The sequence below is a fragment of the Rhipicephalus sanguineus genome, chromosome 2 (genome assembly GCF_013339695.2).
Source record: "Rhipicephalus sanguineus isolate Rsan-2018 chromosome 2, BIME_Rsan_1.4, whole genome shotgun sequence".
NCBI classification, from domain to species: Eukaryota; Metazoa; Arthropoda; class Arachnida; order Ixodida; family Ixodidae; genus Rhipicephalus; species Rhipicephalus sanguineus.
The window spans coordinates 143,092,147-143,112,595 of record NC_051177.1 but is presented as its reverse complement, the minus strand read 5'-3'; the positions used below and the strand labels follow the sequence as shown (position 1 = coordinate 143,112,595).

General features: G+C 45.3%; 1 protein-coding gene across 1 annotated transcript in view; it reads left to right on the top strand.

The window, feature by feature from the left end:
• The window catches only part of LOC119383748 (probable cytochrome P450 49a1), a 62,069-nt gene that overhangs the window by 30,078 nt on the left and 11,542 nt on the right, over positions 1-20,449 (top strand). Inside the window, exons 5-8 of the mRNA XM_037652046.2 lie at positions 663-822; positions 9,517-9,686; positions 13,894-13,972; positions 14,374-14,580. Coding sequence (XP_037507974.1) covers positions 663-822; positions 9,517-9,686; positions 13,894-13,972; positions 14,374-14,580 — 616 coding nt within the window. The remainder of the gene's footprint in view (positions 1-662; positions 823-9,516; positions 9,687-13,893; positions 13,973-14,373; positions 14,581-20,449) is intronic.

Here is a 20,449-nt window from a genome sequence, read left to right as displayed (position 1 = left end):
AATATATATATATATATATATATATATATATATATATGCATATATTAAAGTCCCAAAGAAAAAGAATTCAGAAAAATGCTTCCCAAGCGCGGAATCGAACCAGCGACCTATCGTTCCGCAGCGCATGGCGCTAACCACTACGCCAGAAAGCGCAGATCCTTCAGGTAGCTAACGGCGAGCGTTATGTACACATCCTTTACCGATGGCAGGACTCAGAGACGGCGGGCACTTATAAGCGTTTCTTAATTACCAGAGAGATGGCGCGAGGAGCGCGTCGGCGAGCTCACTCGCTTCTTGTTATATTTGCTCAGGGAGAACCTTGCCCTTCCGTTGTCTGCTCGCGCGGTTTTCTCGTGGTGAGGCGAAGAGGGATGTTTCAAGCTTTCACCGTGATGTCCGCGCTCATGTTACGGAGCGTACGAAACTCACTCGAGCTCAAGGGACGCCGCTAAAGGAACAAACAGAAGATGAGCGCGAACTATCAAGTGTCACAGCTCGACACTTGAAGCACGCTAGTTTCTTTCGCTGCTTCGGCCGCCTTTGCAACAGGAGCGCTGTTCAAACCGAGAGTATCCATTGGCGAGCCTCACTTCGTATAGCATTACTTTCTTGCTATCGCATTCATTGCTTCGCCCTTGCGGCGAAACTGTGACTTTTTTCAGGCGCATATTCCGGCACATTGTGGCCGCAGCCGAGAGAATGACTTCCGAAGAGTCGGTGCACGAGCCGACCATTCTGGAACACATGTTACGGGAGAAAAAGCTAACGTTCGGTGAAATTCTCACGTTTACCAGTGACTTCAACCTCGCAGGTGTGGACACGGTGAGTACTGGGAAGCGTGTAACTACCTGCTCGGCACAATCGTGTTTAGATATGCGTTGTGTTGCGGATATTATGACGATACTAGACTGCACTACAGTCGATGCTCGTCCTTAGTACTTCCTGCGGTTATTTTTCTTGTCACCACTAAACTTTGTATTTACTCATAGATGTCTATGGAATACTTGAGCACCTTGAGAACAGCGCAAATTAACGAGCAAATATTTAACTAATTATACGTTATACGTGTGTGCTTAATTACGTAGGATATATATATATATATATATATATATATATATATATATATATATATATACCATTCAATTGAACGTTGAAAGATACATAGCTTCTTCTTGTACGAATTGTAGTGAACTGGAGATCTTTTCTTATGGGGCTAAACAAAAATACTTCTGCTGGTAACGATGATATTAAAGCTATTCCAATAACTTTTGTTGCAAACTTCCTTTCATCTCCATTACAACATATTTGTAACAGAGCGCTACTAACAGGCATTCTCCCAGCAGCTATGAAAACTGCTAGGGTGGCAATTTTACATAAGGGAGGCCCTATCAATGATTTTAATTATTACCCACCGATATCGGTGTTACCCTTATTCTCGAAGGTGTTAGAAAACGTAATAAAAACGAGGATAACGAAGTTTCTTGATGATTATGAATTACTTGTCAGTGAGCAATTCGGTTTTCGTGAAAAGAAATCTACAGAAATGGCTTTACTTGGCATTAAAGAACAAATTGCTAAAAATATAGACCGCAAGGAGTTCACCCTGGGAATATTTTTAGACTTTCGAAAGGCATTCGATTCGGTTAAGCATGATATTCTGTTAAAAAATCACCATACTATGGCATTCGAGGTGTGGCCCTAGAGTTAGCATGTAGCTATTTAACAGACAGGTTACAGTATACATATGTTCATGGGTATAAATCGCAGTTAAAGCCAGTAAAACTAGGTGTGCCGCAGGGTTCTATACGGGGCCCCCTATTTTTTATTATTCACATAAATGACATCGTCCATGTGCCAGTAGATTCTTCTATAGTCATGTATGCAGACGATACTAGCTTTTTTTTCTCTGGCAGCTCTTTAAAAGATCTAGAGAAGAAAGCGAACGAGTGCTTGATCTCTCTTTCATACAGGCTTGATTCAAATCAAATACAACTGAACATTAGTAAAACTAAATTTCTCTTATTTAAGAGCAAAAACAAGTGTGAAGATTATAAAATTTCTCTCTGGTTTAAAAATAACGAGATTCAACGTGTCCCTTTGTTTATTTTTTTAGGTGTACTTTTCAATGAGCACCTAAGCTGGACACCACAAATAAACAAAATACATGCGAATATGTCTAGATCAATTTCTGTTTTATACAAACTTGGGTCCCTAGTCCCAAAGTGGTTGAAGCTCCAGCTATATTATTCTTCAGCTCATTCATATCTACATTAGTGTCTTTTAATTTGGGGCACTACTTCAAAAACCAACCTTGACAGGCTATTAGTTTTACAAAAAAGGGCTGTACGCTTTATAGAAAATCTGCAACCTAGGGAACACACTCCTCCATTTTTCGGCAAGCTTCAGATACTTACTGTCTACCAATTACACAATCTTAAACTCACCTTATATATCAGTAAAGAGATAGGAAACAACATTGGCAGTTACATGGAGCATTGCTACCCAAGAGAAAGTCCCTATGATCTACGCTTTGACCGTTTTAGATTACCTTTATTCAGGACAACTTACGGAAAGCAAACCTTATCTTATCAAATACCTCATCTAATACACAACAACAGCTATATCCGTGAACTTCTAGAACAAAGTAATGCTAAAAACAGTCTGAAGAAAAAAGTTAAGGTGTACTTCATTTCTTATACCGTGCCCTAAATATTATCTATTACAAATATTTCTTTTAGTGTTTTTGTGCATTTGTAATATTGTGTAAAAGTCTCTTTTCTTTCAAATGTGTATTTCTGTATAGCACTTTGTCTTCTGACTTAATATTCTCATGGTGTCCGTTTTTTTTACATATTTTTTGTCGTGCTAGGGGCAAATTGGTGTTGGCTTTCGCGTGATATTTTAAATTGTATGTTTTCAGATATGCTTTCTAGTTTTTGAATTTGGCTTTTATGTTCCTCCGACAAAAATGGGAAATATGTATTTTTTGTTGCACTGCTTCTGAGCAAAAGTATAGGTGGAGGGACCCTAGCCAGGCAGAGGTAATCTGCCTTTAGTCCCTTCAACCCAGGCAAACTTTCCTTTTGTCTAAATAAACTGAATGAATGAATGAATGAATGAATGAATGAATGAATGAATGAATGAATGAATGAATGAATAGCTTGTGAGACAACGTTCAGGCCGCAAGACTTCTTTATTGCCCTCGAGCCTGAGCCCCACTGCTCAGACCCAAGCGGTGGTGATGAGTATTTACAGGTGGGAAGATGACGAGTATGAGACATGCTCACACTAGTTTCCCCTTGAGCCGAAGCGGCGGGAAACGTGGACGGGAAACGTGGACTATCTCTGAACCGCGGCAGCGACGGTCCGAAGAAACCTCAACTGGGGTGACACGATAGTTTACAGGGATTATTTGTTCATTAATTATGTAGGGTCCAATGAATCGCGACTGGAACATTTCACACAATACGGGAACACGGGTAGGCGTCCAAATGAACACTTCGTCGCCAGGACGGAGAGAGACGTCACGATGGGAGCTGTCGTACCTCTGCTTGCGATCGTGTTGACTGGCTTATGTACTAAGCCGAGCAAGTTGCCGACATTTTTCAAGCCTCGAAACGAACTGCTCGGTTAGGGTTGTAGAATTGTCACTTGGAGTGCGTAAGAATGAAGCGTCAATCGTGAATGTCGCCGAATGGCCATAAACGAGGTAGAACGGTGAATACCCAGTAGTGCGTTCGACGGCGGTATTCTGAGCAAACGTCACAAATGGCAATATCGTGTCCCAGTTGTCGTGAGCTGGTCGGATATACATGGATATTATACCAATTAGTGTGTGGTCTTCGGCAATGCCCTCGGCAACAGACCTCGGCAATGTCGGAAGACGAGCGCTCCAATCCTGGCGCATCCACGACGCTTGCCCCGACGGGAACTCCTTCCTGTTTGGTCACCACACCCCAGAAGGACCCACCGGCGCTCGCTGGCCTTCATGGGGACGACGTTGAAGACTGATGTGAGCACTATGAGCGCGTGAGTGCACTCAACCACTGGGACGACTCTGCCAAACTCACTCGCGTCGCCTTCTCCCTGACAGGTGTAGCCAAGACTTGGTTTTTTAACCACGAGCAGGACTTCGTGGACTGGACCTCATTTAAACACCAGTTGCGACAGATTTTCGCGAACCCTTCAACCCGTTAAGACATCGCGAAAAAGAAGTTAGCCTAGCGTGTTCAGCAAACCGGCGAGTCCTACACTTCTTACATAGGAGATGTCCTCGCCCTTTGTCGCCGCGTCAACAACTCAATGATGGAGAATGACAGGGTCCGCCACCTGCTCAAAGGCATTGGGGCTGCGGCATTCAATGCCCTTGCAGTGCAGACCCCCACTACAGTCTCAGAAGTCGTCGCCACGTGTCAGCGCCTTGATGAACTCCATTTACTACGTCTGCAGCCTGACATATCTCACCTGAGCTCAGCCAGTGACAGCGAGCTACGAGCGCTGATTCGTTCCATGATACGAGAGGAATTTCAAGCACAAGCTATGTCTTGCCCACTCGAGCTCCGTACGACGTCTTCTGGCAGCAGCCTCCGCAACATCGTCAGGGAAGAACTTGTTGCCATGACGTGTGCGGAAGTTCCCAGGCATGACCCTCTACCTACGCCAACTTACGCTCAGATTGCAGCCTTCGCACCTCCTCAACAGATACAACCCCACGCGCCCACAGCGAATGTTCTGGCGCCCCCATCGTCTTGTTTGCTACTATTGTGGAGGTCGTGGCCATATTTACAGGTTTTGTCGACGCCGTCAACAGGACGAAAGACGGGGCTACGACTCCTATGAAAGAGACGGGTTTCCTGCTCCGGTCCCGCAACATGGTCACTCCTGCCAAAGTTATGAACGTCGCTCACAACCACCGCAGAGCCTCGACGGAGCCGGTGCTTCTCGTTTCCCGCGTCGCCGCTCTCCGTCACCGATGCGCCGCTCGTGCTTCTCCTCTTCGACCAGCTACTTCGACCCAGGGCCATCGCCCGGAAAACTAAATAGTGCAGCTTCGGTAGGGAAAGCTGCATCATTCGGGCTATGTCAAACTCCTCCGCAGCGGCCCTCAAATGTACTGTTGGTATGTGTTGAAGGTGTATGAACTGAAGCATTGGTGGGCACAGGTGCAGCACTTCCCGTCATTAGTATTGAACTGTGTTCGCGCTTGCGAAAAGTAAAAACGCCGTATACTGGACCTCCCCTTCGGTGTGCCAATGAAGTTCTTGTTCAGCCCCTTGGTGTGTGCATAGCGCGAGTTTTCATCGACGGCATACTTCATCACATTCAGTTTCTTGTGCTGTCGTCATGTACCCAGCACCTCCACCACTTGTGAGACAACGTTCAGGCCGCAAGACTCTTCTTCATTGCCCTCGAGCCTGAGCCCCACTGCTCAGACCCAAGCGGTGATGATGAGTATTTACAGGTTAGAAGATGACGAATATGCAGAATGTTCACAATACACACACAGATATTAATAATAATAATAATAATAATAATAATAATAATAATAATAATAATAATAATAATAATAATAATAATAATAATAATAATAAAATGCGAATGCATTTGGGTGCACCCGATGAGTGTGCGATTAATTAATGAAGAGAGACGAGAGTGTGCACGTAAGCATTATTTATTCCGACGTCAGCACCTGTTCGTGTTATCGTTGTACCTGACGGCCACAATCACCGCCTTGTGGTCGCTGAAGTGCACGGTCAAAGGGTCTTTGCGAAGCATACGCGTGGCACAGTTTCGCGTAAAGACCAGATCAATGCAACTCCCGTGAATGGTAGTGGGGCACGTGTTGTCGGAGGCGGCAGAGAGACAATGCATAGAGTGCTTGGTCTGCATGTACTCCACCAGCCACTCGCCACTTTTCTTGCGCACGTGAACGTTGAAGTCGCCGACCAAGACAATGGGGTCAGAGGGAGCGCACACGCACACTTTCCATAGCCGCGTCCAGCTTCGCGGCAACGGCGTCCTGAGCGAGGTTGGGCGCGAGGTACACGGTCACCACAAAGACTCCGTCTCCGGTGTAGGCAAGGGTGTACAAGTCCTTGTACGGAGACGCGTCTCGAACGGGAGACGTGGCAACGGCGTGCCATATCAGTTCCCGTACTCGCATCTCGCTCCGTGATGCGAGCGCCCTCACCGGGTACACTCCTCCTCTCCCTTACCCTCCGCTGCTCCGCGATGCGAGCGCCATCACACGCCCGCGCGCTTCTCCTCCCCCTTACCCTCCGCCGCTCACCACCTGCTCCGGTTGCTAGGCGCGGCGCAGCTGTTGCTAGGGGCGAGGAGGAGCGCGCGCGGAGAGATCTGTGCCCACGCCGACCAGGGACGCACGACAACCCCCGACTAAGAAATGCATTTGCATTTAATAATAATAATACTTTATTCTGGCATGTGTACAAAACAGTTACATGCCACCGATATGAGGCAAAAGGAAACAGACGAAACTGTTACCTAACTAGGCCTACATCTATATATATATATATTTATGTATATATATATATATATATATATATATATATATATATATATATATATATATATATATATATATATATATATATATATATATATATATACAGGGTGTCCCAGCTATCACGCAGCACGATTTAAAAAAAGAGGAATGGCGTTACGCGAATAAAACCTACAGCATATTGTTCCTAGTACACTAGACTAGCCACTGCTATTTTTTTCGTTAATGAGGTTTAATTAATTAGTCATAATTATATTTCTAACTCGACAAGTACTTGCCCAATAATCAAAATGTCAATGAGGCGTATGTAGGCATGTTCAAATGGCATCTAACTGCGCTACTTTCAACAACGTGCTAATTGCGCGCTCATTTTTTCCGCTTGATCAAGAAAGCCCACGAAACATGAAAAGTGACACGTGACTAGAGTGTAACGCGCGTCGGGAACTAGCGCCCTCAAACAGGCTCCCTATGAGGCAGACAGTATCAAGGAAAAAATGCAGAAAGAAAAAAAACGCATCGCCCTATCTGCCACCCCCCCGCCTAGAAACGCACCGCTTGGCTTTACAGAGTCAGGCCGTAATCAGAACACCTGCCGCGTTATCAATGAGAACAGTCGGCCGTGAGAATGGATGATTGCGGCGTACTATCGAACGGAATGAATCCCAGCGAAATTGCACGCATATCGCTGGCGCCCGACCTGTACCCTTGCCAAAATGCCAAACGCTGTCTTTCGCAACAGGCAACAGGCAAAGCGGTTGTTTGCAGCAAGCTTATTTGAGGGCACTGGTTTCCTTTGCGGGTGGGAGCGTAGTCACGTGTTATTTTTCATATTTAGCGGGCTTTCTTTATCAGCCGGAAAAAATGAGCGCGCAATTAGCACGTTGTTGAAAGTAGCACAGTTAGATGCCATTTGAACATGCCTACATACGCCTCATTGACATTTTGACAATTAGGCGAGTACTTCTCGAGTTAGAAATATAATTATGATTAATTAATTAAACCTCTATAACGAAAAAAATAGCAGTTGCTACTCTAGGGTACTAGGAACAATATGCTGTAGATTTGATTCGCGTAACGCCGTTCCTCTTTTTTTTTTTAAATCGTGCTGCGTGATAGCTGGGACACTCTGTATATATATATATCCCAGTAGACGGGGTAAGGGTCATAGCTGTCAGCCAGGAATAGCTAAATTCACATCGTGCAGAAACAGTGACGGGCTAGAAGTGTTTACACGCACGAGAATGTTGTCTACGTATTTAAACACAACTTTCTTTTTGGTATTGACCAGGTTCGAGCTAGAGCCTTTGTCACTGAAATATATTCCTAGATTTTTGTTTTGTAATTATAAGCCTGTGACTGTTTCTGACGTTATTAATATTATTATATCTCTGTTTAGATATCAAGTGAAATGCGTAAGGTTCCCCTATAAGGTACCTAAAAACATTCTCTCTTTTTTTGCATTTTATAGATGTTCACTTGTTACTGCAAGCGTCTCACATATTCGTGCTAGAAGCGCAGCCCCCATGCCTGTAAGGCTCATTTCCGGTATGGTTCTGCTCACTATGAAAATGCGGAGAGGGCTACTGTGATGCCGTGTCCCCGGCCCGCTCTACACTGAAGCCGAGCGGGAGCACACTATCGATGGTCGCTTCCGTTATAAATCTTGTGGGTGGTTGCAGCTGGGTCCTCATCTGTAGTTCTACCAGTGTGTCCAAGCCGGTGCTTCAAAAGCCGAAAGGATGCAGCAAAAGGCCTGAAGCAGTGCGGACGAAGGCGCAGCAGGTAGTGCTGTATAAATGCGCAACGTCGCCCACAACTCGAAAAAAAAAAATAGTAATAATGACATGGCATTCCCGTTCTTGTTTTCTTCGCCAAATAAGCCGGCGAATCTTTTTTTCCCTTCATTTTCTTTCCAAATGCTCCAGCTGTCGTGCGAAAAGGAACGCGCCTCGCCATTACTGCATTGAATCGTCGGCGTTGTGTGCGACATTCCGTTGAGCTGTGGCGAAGTCTACATAGGACCAACCAGCCGCTGTGTTAAAGGGACACTAAAGGCAAATAACAATATATGTCAGAGTCAAATGTCAATGTGTGAGGACGTCTAAAACGTCGACAGTATCAAGAGCAGTGCTCTAGTAATCGAGAAATTAGGGTAAATGTAGGACACGATGTGCGCCACGAGTGGGACATTTTGGAAATGATCCCGATGACGTCACAGAGCCCTGAGTACAATTAACCACTACTCATCAAACCATTTGCAATAAAAAAAGAACCTTCCGTGCATCACAAGACGTAATAAAATGCTGCTTGTTCGTTTTTCTTTGATTCATGGAAAAAAGATCCTCTTGACACTACCTTGGGGAACAGCGCGAGTGGTTCAAAAGTTCCGTTTTCGCCAAGCCTCGCGTCTCAGTGGTAGTTTCGGTATCGCATACAGCTGCGTGTGCTTGGTTCTCGCTATTTTCGCCCTGTCGATACTCTACTTCTGCTGCTGCTGGCCAAGCTAAGCTCCGTTACAGTGAACTATAAAGTTTTGGAGTGGCCCGTGGCTGCGTCTTGGCAAGGTTGATGGCCGCTGTCGCGCAAGAAACCGTAGCTTCGGCGGCCGGGCAGTGAAGGCAGCCAACGTTGGGCACGGCAACTGCTACGTCAGAAGGTTCGTTCAGGCGGGTGACTTGAAGTGCGCTAACGCCGTGCGGACCACTAAAACGTGATTTTCTTTCAAAATAAGCATTTCCTTGGCACGAAAGAAGCACTACGAGGTTTCTGCAACTCTATTGCAACAGTCAACGTCGACTTAATATTTGCCTTTAGTGTCCCTTTAACGACCACTGAGGGGCACAGCTAGACATATATATGCTGCACTTCTAATCTGTTCGTATCTTTGTCGAGCATACATATCCGGGTGGCGTGCTGGAAAAAAACACGCACCTCGGTCGTCACATCATTGCTATGTTGTAACTTCTGGCGCGTATACTGTCTCAAATTTGCAGACGTCCGCAGCAGCGACATTCCTACTGTTTCACCTCGCGAAGAATCCGCGGGCTCAGTCGAAAGCCCGGGAAGAAGCGATCGCTGTGCTTGGCGAACACTCGAATTCTGTTGAACCACAACAGCTGGAGAAGCTGTCTTTCCTGAAGGCCTGCCTGAAAGAAAGCATGCGGTAAGTGTTAAGCCTCGTATGCTCATGTAAAGAAGGCCTTGCATATTCTGAAGCATTTATTTGTCGAGAAAGTGTTATCGAGGTTGTTCAGCGCCATTAATGTCTGTAGATAATCGTTAATCAACCATTTTATGAGTGAGCTGGAATGACCTTGAAAACTAGATACGCGGCATAAAATATTGTTAGCTTTGGTTTCGTTTCAGTAACAATATTTTATGCCGCGTATCTAGTTTTCAAGGCCATTCCAGCTTGCTTAAGAGTGAGTGAGTGAAACAACTTTATTCGGCCCACAATAGACGCGAGTAAAAAAAACTCAACGTCACCTGGCTAGGCCCACTCGGGGACCATCGGGTTAAACCTGACGGCCCTCGCGCGGGCCCTCTGGACGAAAAAACTTTTTTGAGCGATCATTATGCCTACATGGTTAGGTAGCGCACTTTCGACTGGGACAAAAGAAACAGAAAGGACACGACACTCGCTACCTTCATTGAACTTCATTTTTTGAGCGAGTTGAAACGAAGCCGAAGTTGGTCCGGGCAAGCGCTTCACGCGCTAAAGGCCGAGACAGACGGTACGATTTTCCTTCCGATGCGACGTCCGGCGCGGCGGTGCGGCAGCCAGAATGGTGGCTGTCCGATGCTATGAAAGGTCACTACTTCGGGTGCCGCACCGCCGCGTCGGCCATCGCATCGCACGGAAAATCGTACCGTCTGTCTCGCGCTTAATCCCCTACGCGCCTTACGGCCGAACTCTTCATGCGCCCATGGGTGCCACACATGCTGTTTGTTTACATCTGCCCTCTCCTTGCCGGCCTCCTTGACCACTCTTTCCTTTGGCCCGCGTCGCGAGTTGCCGCGTCCGGGAGTTGCGGGAGCAGAGTCCAGACAACTTACTTTTTTTTCTCTTCTTCTATTCTCTCTCTCCTTTCATTCCCCTTTTCCCCATCCCCGTGCCGACTTCTGAAGTGTCCTCGTAAGGAGAGACAGTTACGAGTCGGTACTTTTCATTCCTTCTTAAATTAGGTAACCGCTTAGAAACCGAAGTAAACAGCTGAATCAGTCACTCGCCTACACTTTTTCGCGTTTCACGGGAAACGCGCAAGAAGATTACAGATTGCATGCGAATTTCGAAACTCCCCTTTCTCATAGCGTGGATTGGTTGTCTCCAAACTACGACCCGCGGGCTAGGTACTGGCCGCCGAGGCATCCCGACCAGTCCGCAGGCGGTGGTGTTCCTTTCCTGCAAAACCTACGCTGCGCCCTCTTCCTTCCGCGTGGTGTTATTTTACGTATCGCAGTGCTTGTCCAACTGGTTTACACATTACCCTACGAAAACGCATACACTGCAGTCGAAAGTCAGCGACCTTTCGTAGAAATGCTGCAGTAGAGGGGCCAACACACCGTCGAAACAATCGTTGATTTAAATGAAGACAATGCCTTTCCGTGCGTCCTCCACACACAATGTATAATGGGGTACGACCAATATTTCTGGTCACATTTGTCTACCGTACTAATTCGTGTGCCACCAGGACTGGTTAGCACTGGTTAATGTTGCCGTATTGATGACTAAGGTGGGCGTTGTCTAAAGGCTAAGACTGAATTATTGCTAGTGCTGACTATAGCTTTGGCTAACCATTGGCAAATGTCGGTTATAGGATAAATGTTGGATACCTCTTACTGATGTTGGCCACGGTTGGTTACACACTATTATGAGAGTAAATGTGTCTTGACACGATCGCGATTAAATAATTGAGTCGTTTACCAATTTTCTTTTAAAGAATCGCGACACTTTCCAAACCACCTCAAGGTCTTGCAGGCATCTCATTGGTGCAGATTGAATAACTCTAAACAAGAAAAAAGACAAACTTCGTACAAGCAGCAAATGCTAACAAGCTTGTTCGCCAGCAAATTTACATTCCCAAATGTATAAATTCACAATTTAAGTTTATGACTTCCCCTCACACGATAACTTGCCGGTAAAAGAGAAAATCTCATTATAGAAATCTTATCTTGCTCCTTATTTGGTGTTCATGCCAGAAGGACAATGTGGCGTCAAAGTGGCGTCACATTAACCTTCACGGTGACGTCAAAGCGGCGCAAGGATAACTTTATATTATGTATTTAAGCGTGTTATTAAGAAGACAATGTTTTCTCGGACGTCGTCCACCCCCTATCCGTAGCGGGGTATGAAAAAGAAGATAACTTCTGTCTGAATTCAGCTTCTCTCGAGTAGACACCATCCTTAGCTGGGCTTTAACCAAAAGTGAACTGAATACTGAAAATACGTTGGGTACATACCGGAAATGAGTAAACCATAACCGGAAGGCGTGAACGGGAGCCGCTCAAGACGGGAAGTGACGCGGATATGAGCTCAAGACCGAAAGTGCGTACCCGGAAGCATAGGTCGGCAATCTCACTCATGAGTAGACTCCCTCGTACTCGCTCGGACTCAGATCGGGCCGTCTGAGTCCTGGTAAGTCCGGGTAAGTAATACTATTTTGGTAAGTTTCAGTCCGAGTGGGTCCGGTTGAGTAAAATGTTGGTGAGTCTGTGTCCGAGTCAGCCCTAAGCGCAAAATATATTTCTCTAGTGAGTCTGAGTGAGTCCCACTTCTTTTTGCCGAACTACGGTGTTATGTACTCATCCTCAGGATTACTATCTTTCTTATGTCGGCTCCCGTCTGTACCCACGTCTACTCACATCTTTCAACGCACTAGCGTTCATAATCCAGCTCAATATTTGTTCCTCAGAACCTGAGTTACCGAAAGGAAGGGGAAGGGGTGCCTTGACTTCCCCTCACAATCTCTTACGCGAAGTTCTCGATACAAATATCGAAGCAGTCAGCGAGGTGCTGTCTATGAATGAATGAATGAATAAACTTTATTAAAAGTCCGGCAGTTTCCTCCGGGCGAGGCGGGGGGACTAGGGGATTAATCCCTGGCCGTCCCACCCTCCGTCGATGATGATGGCGATAGGTGACGGCTCGAAGTCCTTGGACCCGGGTGGTATCTTCGGAGTTAACGAGGTCGATCAACATTGATTTTGTAAATGGAGTAGTTGTGTGCACATCGTGGGCTTACCAGGCACGTCGACTAAACTCTAACGTCGTCAGTACTCACGTTACAGCACAGACGTCAGTTTTATCAAAACTATGTGCGCAGTACGGTGAGATGATGTAAATATTATACGTAGCATTTGTTGGCGTATTCCTCCGGGACCGAGCAACGCTTGAATATACCTTGCTGAGTCATAGGTTTCAATGCAAGGGTTCTATTCCTGCTGGGATCCTGATATTTATTCTTTTAATTAGTCGGGTCAACATGGCCGAAGCCGCATTTTTTTAACTCTTTCGTGTTTAATTAACAATGTCTGTTCTCGCCATTCCTGGGTAGATATGAACTGCGAATCCCCTGTGGCACATACCAGCATACTGCAGCCCCTGGTATACTATCTGCTGCCACACATGACTGGAGCAAAGGGTTTCATGTCGTACACGACATGATTTTCACGTTATTCATGTCATGACCACACAGCCATGTTCGTCATACCGTCATGCCATACTATGTCAGTTTTGGTGTACACCAAGTTAGGGAGGTGACCACAAGGGCACCTGGACGGATGCGGCTAGATAGATAGATAGATAGATAGATAGATAGATAGATAGATAGATAGATAGATAGATAGATAGATAGATAGATAGATAGATAGATAGATAGATAGATAGATAGATAGATAGATAGATAGATAGATAGATAGATAGATAGATAGATAGATAGATAGATAGATAGATAGATAGATAGATAGATAGATAGATAGATAGATAGATAGGAACGGTCAATGTCGTGCCTCTGGCACCCCAAAAAAATTTGTGTTAGAAATGAAGATGACTGAAAGATGCGAAATGAAGCACATGCGAACACATAGCATAGACAGGGACTAACAAGGGAATAAAATAATGAAACAGTCCTGTCTTTGTCTCTGACGTGAATTTCACGAAATTAATCATTAAACAACGCCACCGCGCATGCTGTCTCTCAGCGGGAAACTCGCAAAACGTCTCATCACCTCGGGGGATTTGCTTCTGGCAATACCGGTTTTTCCGGCCCCTACCAGAACGGCAGAGGGCAGCATAGGAAAATGAAAGTGGTGGATTCTTCGAGTTCGTGTTTTGGCTTATAGTAACCGCTGCGTTTTCTCGCAATGTGCAGGTTGAAGCCGAGCCTGCCGGGAATCTACAGAAAACTGGACCATGACGTCGTCATGTCTGGTTACGTTGTTCCGGCTGGGGTTAGTTTCACTACGTAAAAATATATCTATATTATTGGCAGTCTGAAAGATCAGTGTAGCATTATTAGCAAGAAATCTGCCTAAATGTTCGAATGAGTTAATGGTAGCTTCACTAACGTGTAAATACGAGCGCAGAGCAATTGAAAGCACAGGGGTATTTTTTTTTTTTGTAATCTGAGATGGCGAATGCTCATTTTTATGGACGTATTATGAAGAATTCAGTGTGTTCTGCTTTGTGTCAGTTCACCTGGACAAAAAAAGCCCGCCAATGTTGCTCGGGGTGCTAAAGTTAACGCGGAATTCTCAACAATTGTGCCATGGTGTTTCCTTTGTGCAATTCCTAGCTGTGCTGCTTCGCGGCACGAAACTTTGTAACTGCGTTATGATTTTAATATCTCCAGGTGCCCATATTCGTGGATGGCTTTGTCGCCGGCCGCGCCAAAGAAAATTTTTACCGTCCGGAGTTGTACCTGCCTGAGCGCTGGCTGAAAACGGACCAAGAAATTCTGCCCCACGACGGATACGCTTCGCTGCCCTTCAGCTTTGGTCCGCGCATGTGCCTGGGTAGGAGAATAGCGGAGCTACAAATATGCACACTGGTCGCTAAGGTGAAGCATGAGTTCCTTTCTTTCCTCTTAACTGTGGAAAATTATTCTACCCAGTTCAGTCTTTGGAAAACGCGGGACGGAAGAGATGTACAAGTCTTTCCTGCTCTCCAAGTTTTACTGCAAATCCTGGTGTTCGCGTCTCTCGAGTAGTACACCTCAAAATCTAAAGGGCAGATATCTTTTCGACGTTTGAGGTTCGATCGAGTTATGATAGTGGACACCAAGTAATGTTCATAGCTTTACTTCGAAGCGGCTTGAATTGCACAAGCGCTTGCATAATCTTGCCATTGCGACTGTTACAACACGCAATTATGTAATTATTCAGCACCACGTTGATTGAAAAGACACGCAGACAAGCGCGTTCTGTGGCTGAGACAGAACCGAGGACCTTTGGTCGTAAAATATTTGTAATTTCGTACAATGCTCATTCAGATTCGTGGCGGAGGGACATGCGAAGTCTTAAGTATGTTGGCTTTAACGATACGTACATAGCAAGTGTACGCGTATGGGCAGGTAACATTAGGTTTGCGTGAGTTTTTTTTTTTTTGTTGTTGTTGTTGACCTTCCGGCTTCCGGTAGTTCGTATTTCAAATGCACACCGATAGCTGCATAATATATGCGGCACTGGGTAATAATTCAAAATATAAGCCACTTGTTATACTTTATATTCTTTAAACTAAGGACTGCAGTGTACTTGTAACTAAGGGACGCCCACGGGAGGGGAGTTCGCACGATGTGACGAGCAGAAAAGGAGGAGCTCCTTCCTAGCAAGGGATATATGCGAACTACATTATGGACGTAAAGGCGCAATTCATAAATTCCAAAAGCTTTCTTTAAGTACTGTACTTTGTCATCTTGGCGATAACTTCGCTTATTTTAAAACCGTTTCATGCGGCTTGTACGAGCCCAATTTGCCTCCCAGCAAATTTTTATTGCAACCATTCTTTTAAACGGATGCAGCTGGCGCCGTTGCAGTCGTCGCCACCGTCGCAATGCGGACGTGCCCCGAGCCGCTTCAAATAAGCCCGCTTGTTTTTCGGTGATACAATTTTGCCGGCGCTATTATAATGACAGCGACCATGCACGATCGGTGGAGAGTGCTCGTTTTCTATCACGCATAACACAGATTCGTGAAATGTGTCCTTGCTAGTAGACGCTCAACAACGCTTTATGTTTGGTGCGTGTTTTTGTTTTGGTTTTTTTTTTACCGGACGCACATTGTTTTAGTGTTTCCTGCCGCGACTTTCTGATGACGGCGGGGTCCCACAAGGAGCCAAATAACGCTCTTGAACGTCAACTTGTACAACAGCTCCCTCTCTTTTTTTGCGAAAGATCATGTTGAAAACTTGTCAAGGAAACCACGCCATACCATGCGTCTCTGGCAGTTATCACCTCTTAGTAAAGAGTACTTCATCACACTGTAAAAGGCTTTAGTGGAAGGACTTCACTGGCAAGGAAGTAAGTCATGAGTACTACGCGAATACCATATATATCGCCTAGATTAGGAGTGACGCAGGAGGAGAACCAAAGCATCAAAAGACCCGTAATCACAAGCCCACCTCTCCTTTTGAGGTATTCCTGGCGTTTCTTTCAGGCATTAGAAGCAAGGCAGTACATCATTTGCCGCAGGACAATGTATTGTAGAGCCGCACGTACCGTTTAACGACATCATCTTGTTTGAATTTAGCTAACAACCAACGTTGCAACCAAAAAGAACTGGTCAAGCTGACATCAAGTATTTTGAGATATGAAAGCGCTCACTATACACGAGCTTCGAAAGAGCAAGCATTCAATGTTAAAGGGACACTAAAGAGCAAAACGATTTTTCTCATATTAGAATAGTACTCTTTCACGATAACAAAAACACCACGCTTGCTGCGAGAAGACGCTTAGTAAGCGAGAAAACGCTCAAAGAAATCACAGCATATCCACGTGGTGAATGATGAGTGGGGCGAAGCGAACTCGCGCTGCAGCACGGCGATGGCATTGGCGCGAGCGTGGTCCTTCTTGATGGAAGATATTGTGACTAGATTGTTTGAGAACCACAATCTGTTGCACACACCGCAACTATGGCCGAAACTGCTATCAAGGAAGTCCCGCTGGAAGCGCGCGTCGTCGCCTTCGGGCAGAGCCCGCCTGATGCGTTTTGCAGCCACTTCACGTGCTCGCACAGCCTCGTGCTCTTCCTGCCGGTACGCGCGCTTTCTCGCCGCTTCACGGTCCTTCATATTTTGAAGATCCGATTCGCGCAGCAGCCGTGCAGCTTCGGCCTCGCGGGCTCGAACGGCGGGGTCTTCGCGCCGCAGCCATGCAGCTTGTCGAGCAGCTTCGGCCTCGCGGGCTCGAACGGCGGGGTCTTCTCGCCGCAGCCGTGCAGCTTGTCGAGCAGCTTCGGCTTCGCGGGCTCGAACGGCGGAATCTGCTTCGCGGCGTCGACGTGCAGCTTCGGCCTCGCGGGCTCTCACCTGAGGATTCTGTCTGCGAGCGCGCGCTGCCGCCGCCTTCCGTGCCCTCCGTTCCGCCGCCTTGTCTTCCATCTGGCGACTCCGAGCTAAAGAAAAAGCGTGCCAAGAGGGAGCCTTATGGCGCGTTACTTCTGAAATGTTGTCTTCGGGTGTCGTTGAAAACACGAAACGTAGTAAAGAAGAAAGAACGCCACACAGGCGAACACGCAACGAGAATGTCACTCGTCAACGTCGTCGTCTTCTTCTACTGCATACCAGAACGCGCGCAGTAAAGAAGAAAGAATGCCACACAGGCGAACACGCACGAGAGTCTCACTCGTCAACGTCGTCTTCTTCTTCTACTGCATACCAGAACGCGCGCTTCTCACGAGCTAGAGTTGGCTACTACACGCTACAAACGCAGGATGGACAGAACCACGGCATAAGGAGCTTCGCCCCTAAAACAAGATGTGGGTGGCGACGCCACCTTGAAGTTTCCGCACCATTTGCCGTGACGTCACATGTTTTGACGGCGCCTACTAGGGACTACGTAGTTTCTAATCGGTAAAAACGAAGTACATTGTCCTCCGAGGGGGCCATAGATTTAGCATACCAGGTTTGGGGTAATATTGTTGAGCCAATGGCGCCAAAATACGATGGATACACATTGCAGTCCGTGACTTCACGCGGGGAGATTTCTGCGCGAAATATAAAAATTAAACTTTGAACTTTATTTTCTCCTCTATTAATAAACCTATGATGGCGAAATTAACGACATTTGAGTTCTCAGAGCACAATTGGTCGATCTAAACGGATTCATCTTTCCTCTTTAGTGTCCCTTTAAAGGGACACTAAAGGCAAATAACACTTTATGACAGAATGAAAGCTCAATGTTTGACAACGTCTAAAACGGCAGTGTTATCAACAGCAGTGCCCTACTTACAGGAGAAATTAAGCTAAATGTATCACACGATAAGCGCCACGAGTGGGAAATTTTGGAAGTGATCCCGATGACGTGGGAGAGTCTGAATACAATTAATCACTAGTGATCAAACTAGCTGCAATAAAAAAAGAACCTTCCGTGCGTCAAGACACGTAATAAAATGCCACTTGTTCGTTTCTGTTTGATTCATGGAAAAAAGAACCTCTTTGGCGTTGCCATGGGGAACGGCGCGCGTGGTTCAAAAGTTCCGTTTTCGCCGAACTGCACTTCGCTCTGCGCTCTGCACTCTTAAAAAAAAGGTAGTGCTACTTACTAACTTTGAGGTAGTAAATTTCTGTCACAACATTCACTACCTAAGTAGTAACTGTAGGTAGTAAACTGCAAGGTAGTAAAGTTACTACCATGTCATTTACTACCTGCAGTTACTACATACCAGAAGGTATTAGCAGAAAGTTAGTAAATTTACTACCATGACGGTCACTAGTTCCTGTTACTACTTATTGGAAAGTAGTAAGCCAAGCTAGTAACATTACTACCATGACGGTTGCTAGTTCCTGTTACTAGTTATTGGAAAGTAGTAAGCTAAGCTAGTAACGTTACTACCATGACGGTTATTACTGAATTACTAAATGCAGGAAAACAGTATTTGAAAGTTAGGAAACTTCCACCGTCCAGTGTGAATGTTAGCTATTTGCAGCAACTATTGATGTAAATTTGCTACACCATCTGGCAACGCCAGTCAACTGCATGACCTAGAAAAATTGCATCTTACTTAATACAAGGAGCATGCATTAGCTAATCTCACAGAAGTATCCCTCATGAAAATGGTGATGTCCTGGAAGTGTACTGTATGGTTCCCCGAGGCAGCATGAGGACACAACCTATATGTCTTCCAGATGTCTCGATTTGGCCGCTTACTTTCTGTCCTCCAAGTGTCCGTCCTGTATGTGTCCTATAAATATCCACCCTTTACGCAGACCAGAAATTAGGCCATTGCTTGCCTGTATGATGCAGCATAATACGGCTGCTATAATTGAGATGTACATGTATACAAAACTCTGCAATATTACTCATTTATTATCATTTACACTGTACAGTTTAGAGCACTTCATAGACAATATTCAAACTGGCAATGTACATCTGTCGGCGGTTGAAGAGAAATAAGATTAACAGATCAGCCTGAACCCCATAACGCCTGAACACATCATTAACATTTTAAAAGTTTTAACTTGTTCTGCATATTTTTTTGGTAATAAAGAGTACATTCGTTTCTGGAAAACGCAAAAACAAATGTTTTAAGAAACTCATCATGACAGCAATTTATGACCAAGAGGCACTTTCCAAGGCATTACAAACACTATGGGCTACTTAGATAAGCTTTGCACACCTAAGTGTATCACAGTGACTTGTTGGGCTTCATGGGTTAATTACAAATGTATGCAACCCTCTAGTGTGAAAGAAGTGGAACAATCATAACTTCAGAACAAACTCAGAATAAATGCAAAAGTAAAATAAATATTGCAATAAATGAGAAATGTGACAAACGTCAGTGTGCTACCCAGAGCTGCTCACAATCAATGCATGCTAAAATAATTAAATACTGCAACAAATTAGGAATGTGGCAAACACAACATCAGTGCACTACCTGAGATGCGTGGTTGGCACCAAATTCCATACTTAGCTTGCATAATTTGAAGCAAGAAACTATAGCCCACACGAAAGTAGTACACTTTAAGGCACCCTTGACTGCTGAACCAGAGGTCACGGGATCAAATCCCGGCTATGGTGGCCACATTTTCAATCGAGGAAGAAATGCTTGAGGTCCATATACTTAGATTTAAGTGCACCTTATAGAACACAGGTGGTCGAAATTTCAGGAGCCCTCCACTACGGCGTCCCTCATAACCATATTGTGGCTAAATCCAAACACTTATTATTATTATTATACTTCACACAACTAAAGCAAGCAGATAAAACTGTGTTGTTTAAAAAATGTCGCCACCATTCATCTCCAAATGCCCAGACTTAAGTTTCAATATTTCAGAATGCCTTCTGTAAGTTATCATTAACAAAAATATGATTAGGCATCACAGCAGGACATCACATGTGCTGAAAACAGAAGAAAACGGCCGCCGCATCTGGGGCATACGTATCATCATCATGGGATTAGGGTGTTCCATTAAAGGGGAAGAAGACGGGGCAGCCATGGCATCAGTCTCATTTCTTTACATTTGGTGCTTGACATCATTCCACAAGTTCAAAATATCAAATATTTGGGAGTGATATATGACATCAGTCTCATTTCTTTACATTTGGTGCTTGACATCATTCCACAAGTTCAAAATATCAAATATTTGGGAGTGATATATGACAGTTCTCTCTTATGGCGAAACCACATAGAATATATCGCAGCGAAGTGTGTTCGGGCAGTTGGTATCCTACGGAGAATAAGCAACAGGAGATCAGGAATGCGTAGAGCCAC